The sequence below is a fragment of the Nicotiana attenuata genome, unplaced genomic scaffold (assembly GCF_001879085.1).
Source record: "Nicotiana attenuata strain UT unplaced genomic scaffold, NIATTr2, whole genome shotgun sequence".
In the NCBI taxonomy this organism is placed as follows: domain Eukaryota; kingdom Viridiplantae; phylum Streptophyta; class Magnoliopsida; order Solanales; family Solanaceae; genus Nicotiana; species Nicotiana attenuata.
In genome coordinates this window covers 211,401-218,404 of record NW_017672098.1, presented here as the reverse complement: position 1 = coordinate 218,404, position 7,004 = coordinate 211,401, and the positions used below count along the sequence as shown (strand labels likewise).

Sequence of the window (7,004 nt, the reverse complement as noted above, 5' to 3'; positions counted from 1 at the left end):
CGGTAGCTGAGAGTACCATGTTAAGGCCCCTCCTGTCAACGTCTTGCCAAACTTCTTCAGCAGTACCGACGGTACCTGTTCTTTTGATAGGTCGTTGCCCTTCACAGCGGTGACGTAGTGGATCAGATGATCCTCGGGATCTGTGGTTCCGTCATATACCCTCAAGTAGGGTGGCATCTTGAAGGTTTTTGGGGTGGAGTGAGGGGCAGCTTCTTCAGTGTATGGTTGTTCAACGAACCTTCCCACGTCGCGTTTTGGTAGCAACTTGGGAGCACCGGGGATCTTGTCGACCCTCTCCTGATGTTCCTTCATCTGACCGCGGAGCGCCTTGTTTTCATTTTTCATTTCTTCCATCTTCTTTAGGATGGCTGTTAGCGTGCCATCGTTGGTCTGTGTCTCGATGGGTTTGTTATTCGCTAGTGTAACTTCCGGTTCGCTCACGGCAGCAGTGGTACCTACCGTTGGTGTACATCCGATGTTACTTTGTGGTGACCTCTCAACCAAGCCACTTAGAGTGCTTGTTAGCCATCTTTCCAGTAGCTTCTTGACCGCTGAGGGTGCTTCCGTAGCCGCAGATGTGGAAGCTCCTTTTTCGTGCAAGATCATCAGACCTTCGGATGGGGAAGGTGAGATCTCTGCACCCGGTGTGATGCTAGGGGTTGCATTCAGGATGCCATCGTCACTGGCCTCGTTGAGAGGGCTAAGGAGATTGGTAGTGACACCCAATATAGCTTTCGATCTTGTGTTATTTTCGGCCATTTTCTGTTTTTGTGTGGTGTAGAGAGTGGTAGTTGGTTGATCTCTAGGTGGATACTATGGTTTTGATTCTCGAAATCCCCACAGACGGCGCCAAATTGTTTGGCTCAAAAGTTAACAATATACTTTGTAAGCTAGAAAACAATCAAAAGTAAGAAAAGGGTAAATTGTAATCAAATATAATAAACCTAGAGATGCAAAGATGATATTATTGTCGTAGATCTGGTATTACAAAGTGATAATATGAACTCAATAAGATATGTTCGTTTGAGGTAGAGATAGAGAGAGAAAGCCAGAAAATGAGAGAGTTGTATTAGATCAGAATCCTCTCTTTACAATGTGAAGGTCTCCTTTATAGAATAAGAGACCTTCCTCGAAAGAATCAAAAAGTTACAAAGACAGGTAACATCTCCCTAGTGAAGACACTGAGTACTAAACGATGTCCCTTTTGTCCCCACATCCGAGTCGTACCCGCTACGTTAGTCGGTGTACACTCACTGGGCGTACCCACTGGCGTAGAGATGCTGAGGGTCAAATTTGACCCTATACAATGTGTTGTGTGAATTTGATTGATATATATTGCCATACCTGTGCTCTGTTAAAATATTGCACTCTTTTTAGAATTCAAAAAAATAACTCTTTTTGTGATATTAAACCATAAGATGTGGAGAAAGGGTTAAAACTTTCAAGTATGTTACTTTAATCTGATTCTCTTTTCATCTGGATGTAGGTGTGATGCCCTTTTCTGCTACAACTGCGGAAGACGAGTTAATGGTCACCGGTGTTCTTGTAATTCTAGGCACTCCAAATTCTTGATTTGTTCTCTGTTTTCATTTGTTATCCTATTTCTCCTTTTCGCAGGGCGGCTCAAGCTCATATGGAGCGTAAGGCCAAAGTTTAACAGGGGGCATAAGGCTAAACTTTGTATCTACGTCATATTACTCATAAACCTCTTTTTCAATTTGGATTTCGTTATCATCTCATGACTCAAAGTTAGTCTTGTTCATCTACAGAATATTCTCTTACATTTGCGATTTAGTTTTTTCATTATTTGTCAAAAAATTCTCAAGAGCTCCTTTTTGAGATTTTATTAAATTTTTAACTTTTCTTTTCGTTTGGATTTTTGAATATCCGGATGCATATTTTCTTGTAGACATGTTTATATTCTAAAAAATTTAAACAATATGTACATAGTAAAATCAATAAATAATAAATAACAAATAAAAATAATACTACAAAGTTAGAATGATATTACCCGACTAACTGATTCAAGAAGTTTGAAGACTTTGATTTAAAAATATCTAGTTGTTGGCTTGTTGGAGTCTTGGAGAAAGAAAGAAATATAGTAAAAAGAAGATGAGCATGAATAAAAAGGAAGGAAGAAGGTATGTCAATATGTCTCATTCTCCTGTATAGAATATGAAGAATGAAATAAAATTGAAATGTTGGATTGTGTCTTGGAATTATTTGGGAAGAAAGCAAAAAGTAGAGTTGTCAAATCAATTCCAAGTGACAGTTATTTTTTTAGTACTATTTTAAGCTTTACTTTATTAATGTATTAAAAGTTTTTTTTTATATATGGAAAGTAAAAAAGTACACTTACTATATATATTATTTATTTTTTTTAAAAAAAACCTATAAACCTATAAAATATATAGTATTCTTAAAAAATGGGCCTCCCAAAATCAGAGGCCTAAGGCACTTGCCTTACCACATACACCTATAGAGCCGATCCTGCCTTTCAAATACATATTTTAGGGAGAAATTCAAAAATAGCCAGATTTACCACTGGTCGTTGAAAAGTAGCCAAGTTTCAAAAGTTATCGAAATTTAGCCACTTTAAATCTGAGCGAAAGCACTGTTCAAAATCCGGAAAAATACGCCCGCAAATTTTACGGGAGTTCCAGCATAAGTATGCTTGAACTCCCGTAAATTTTACGGGAGATCCAGGATAACTATGCTGGAACTCCCGCAAATTTTACGGAAGTTCAAGCATAATTATGCTGGAACTCCCGCAAATTTTACGGGAGTTCCAGCAAGTATAATTGTCCAGTATAATATACTGGAGTTTGGAGCACTGGTGCTCCAAGCTCCCGCAAATTTTACAGGAGTTAGCAAAGTATACCGGTCCAGCATAATATGCTGGAGTTCGTACACAAATGCACCAGAACTCCCGTATATTATACTGGACCGGTCCCTGTTGCAGCAAAATAGTGGCTATTTTTCATTAACTTGATAAACGCTGGCTATTTTTCATTGACCAGTGTGAAAACTGGCTATACCATGATATTTTAACCATATTTTATGTGAATTTCCAAGTTTCTTCCACAATTCCGTCAAAGAGAGTTTACTGCTCTAGTAACGTCAACATACACTACTTGGGATTTTTTTTTTTTCGCCGAACCAATGTGAAAAGCAACATCTAAATAACAACACGTAAAATGACCAAAACCCTTTTTAATTTTCTTAGTTTACTATCTCTTAAGTTGTTATTTTCCATGTGTTTCTAGTGCTCCCTATTAGAATTTTTTTGAACATGATATCTCTAGTTAAGGATAAATGAATCTTAATTATCTATTCCATATAAAAACATAAAATTTTCTTTTATGCGTCGGTGTATAGATTGTGACAAATAAAGTAGCCTTTCTTTACGCAAAGAAAAAATGGATAGTGACAGTGAATGGTAAGCATACCACTCCCGCAAGAACTAAGCAATATCACAAACAGTAAACTTATTTTTATTCCATAACAAGCCATAACATATCCTCATCCAATACATCACAGTAAAATGGAGAGGAAAACAGTCGGAAACATTATGTGACACACATCAAGCAGTTCACATAACCATAACTATTTGTAGAGTAATATAGTTTGCCATTATTTTAGTTGTTATCCCACCAGAATTGTGATTGGAGGTAATCCACAACTTTCTTATCAACTTGGAATGCTTTCGTGAGAACATCAGGATTGATTGGTGGGTCTGAACCAAATACTGCATTCGCGATAGTGATGACTCCTGGATTTTGACTACTGAGTCCAGCAAATGCAACAGCCTTAGTCTTTCCCACATTAAATTGAAAATGAATGAGACCTATTGGGAAAACAAACACATCTCCAGGATTTAAAATCTTGGTAAAGAGCTTGTTCTTCATATTTGGACCAGGGTTTGAAAGGACAAAGCCAACGTAGAGTGTGCCCTCAAGAACAGCAAGAATCTCAGTTCCTCGAGGATGTGTATGAGGTGGGTTGAGACCATATGGTGCATAATCAATGCGCGCTAATGAAATGCCCAGAGTGTTGAGTCCAGGTAAGTTGCCGACGTTCACAGCAGTTACAGCAGATCCAAGTTGATTTGAGGTATTTCCAGGTATGTTTAGACCTGATTTAAAGAAATCATTTGCCATAACCTGCTTTGGATCCTTGCAAATTTTCCCATTCACAAAAACTGCAAAGGAAGTTTTTATTAATATTTTTAGAAAAAAACAACAGAAAGGATAAGAGAAAAGCACACAAAACTTTATAAAAATTGCTAAGACCAGATTGATTTTTGCATTCAAAGTAATTATTTGATCATATACCAGCAGCCATGGAATCGTCAACAGCAACACAAATATCCTGCAGAGGACTAGGATCAAATGCATGGCTCATTGAAGATAACACAGCCATTATTGCAATGGTTAATGTTTGCTCAAAAGTTATCACATATCTTATGAGTGCAAAATAATACAAATAATTACGGGAAAATCATAGCAAATCGTAATAATCCATTGGACCAAATGAAATAAACGAAAATAAGTACTCAGAATTAGGGGGAGAAACATTAAAAGCCTTTATTGATAATATTTGTTTGGTCTGCCTCTCCATGAAGAGGTTCAGAGCCTTACAATGGTGTTTTTCTCTTCCCATAAGATAGGTATATTTTTCCCTTCTCTCTCCTGTCTATAGTAGTGAAGAAGCAGCCCCCTTTTCTAGGGTCCCCTCTCTTGGTATTTATAGCTGTGGGCTTCGTGAGCTGGCAATAAGTGGTCGTGACCACGTTGAAATCTCGCCTCTATAGTGGCGGATGGGCCAGGGCCTTGTTGACCGAGCCAGAGGCGGGTTGAACGTCGTCGATTCTGAGTGGTCGTGCCACTAATTAATCATGAATTAACTTAAAACGGGATTAGCCTCGTTAATTGTCGTGGGGTCGGATTCTGACCCATACAGTTAATATTAATACTTTGAGAGCCATATCTACTAGAAACTATCTTATGAAACTATTCAAATGATATTTTTCCTTTCTTGATTTATGACAAACATAATAAGAAAACATTTCGTATTTATAGATGAATATTTGTTTGAATTGGTCGTCAATTTCCCCTAAACAAATTTTGGATTAGACTTCTGCATTACCAAGTCATCAATAGTAAAAATTTTAAACACTTGAATGCTGAAGCTTCCTTCAACAATGTATAGGGTCAAATTTGACCCTCAGTATCTCTACGCCAGCGGATACACCCAATGAGTGTACGCCGACCAACGTAGCAGGTACGACTCGGCCGTGAGGACAAAAGCGACATCGTTTAGAACTCAGCGTCCACGATAGGGAGACGTTACCTATTTTTGTAACTTTTTGATTCTTTCGAGGAAGGTCTCCTATTATATAAAGGAGACCTCCACATTGTAAAAAGGGGATCTGATCTAATACAACTCTCTCGTTTTTCTGGCTTTCTCTCTCTATATCTCTACCTCTAACGAAAATATCTTATTGGTAAACATTATCACTTTGCAATATCAGATCTACAACAATATTATCATCTTTGCATCTCTAGGCTTATTATATTTGATTACGATTTACCCCTTTTCTATTTTTGATTGTTTTATCGCTTACAAAGTATATCGTTAACTTTTGAGCCAAACAATTTGGCGCCCTCTGTGGGGATTTCGAGAATCAAAATCATAGTATCCACCTAGAGATCAACCAACTACCACTCTCTACACTACACAAAAACAGAAAAATGGCAGAAAATAGCACAAGATCGAAAGCCATATAGGGTGTCACTACCAATCTCCTGAGCCCTCTCAACGAGGCCAGTGAAGGTGGCATCCTGAATGCAACCCCTAGCATCACACCAGGTGCAGAGATCTCACCTTCCCCATCCGAAGGCCTGACGATCTTGCACGAAAAAGGAGCTTCCACATCTGCGGCTACGGAAGCACCCTCAGCGGTCAAAAAGCTACTGGAAAGATGGCTAACAAGCACTCTAAGTGGCTTGGTTGAGAGGTCACCGCAAAATAACATCGTATGTACACCAACGGTAGGTACCACTGCTGCCGTGGGTGAACCGGAAGCTGCACTAGTAAATAACAGATCCATCGAGACACAGACCAACGATGGCACGCTAACAGCCATCCTAAAGAAGATGGAAGAAATGGAAAATGAAAACAAGGCGCTCCGTGGTCAGATGAAGGAACATCAGGAGAGGGTCGACAAGATCCCCGGTGCTCCCAAGTTGCTACCAAAATGCGACGTGGGAAGGTTCGTTGAACAACCATACACCGAAGAAGCTGCTCCTCACTCTACCCCAAAAACCTTCAAGATGCCACCCTACTTTAGGGTATATGACGGAACCACAGATCCCGAGGATCATCTGATCCACTACGTCACCGCCGTGAAGGGCAACGACCTATCGAAAGAATAGGTACCGTCGGTACTGCTGAAGAAGTTTGGCGAGACGTTGACAGGAGGGGCCTTAACATGGTACTCTCAGCTACCGGCTAAGGCAATATCAACGTTCGAGGAAATGGCGGATAAATTCGTCACAGCCCATGCAGGCGCGAAGAAAGCGGAGGCCAGGGTCAACGACATCTTCGCCATCAGGCAAAACGCAGGAGAAGGACTCAGGGACTTCCTGGCAAGGTTTAACAGGGTAAGGATGAGTCTACCAAACGTATCGGAAGGTATGGCAATTGCCGCTTTCCAGAACGGGCTAAGCAGAGATGGTTCGAGGGCAACCAAGAAGCTGCTGAGCCGCCTCATGAAATATCCCCCTACCACATGGGAGGAATTCCACAACGCCTATTGCGCCGAGGTACTAGCGGACGAGGATGATCTTAATGGGCCGACCCAACGGCTAACAGCGATACACTCAGAAACAAGGAGAGATCGACGGAACGAAGGTCGACGGGAACAACTCCCCCGCTTCAACAGAGATCGACACCAGCCATACACCAGATCCTCCCATCCGCCACCAAGGCATACAGACGCA

General features: G+C 40.3%; 1 protein-coding gene across 1 annotated transcript in view; it reads right to left on the bottom strand.

The window, feature by feature from the left end:
• Window positions 1–3,638: 3,638 nt before the first annotated feature.
• LOC109211794 (germin-like protein subfamily 1 member 20) overlaps window positions 3,639–7,004 on the bottom strand; it is a 10,481-nt gene continuing 7,115 nt past the window's right edge. The window contains exons 2-3 of the mRNA XM_019375374.1: window positions 4,335–4,443; window positions 3,639–4,201 (exon numbers count right to left, since the gene is read on the bottom strand). Coding sequence (XP_019230919.1) covers window positions 3,639–4,201; window positions 4,335–4,443 — 672 coding nt within the window. The remainder of the gene's footprint in view (window positions 4,202–4,334; window positions 4,444–7,004) is intronic.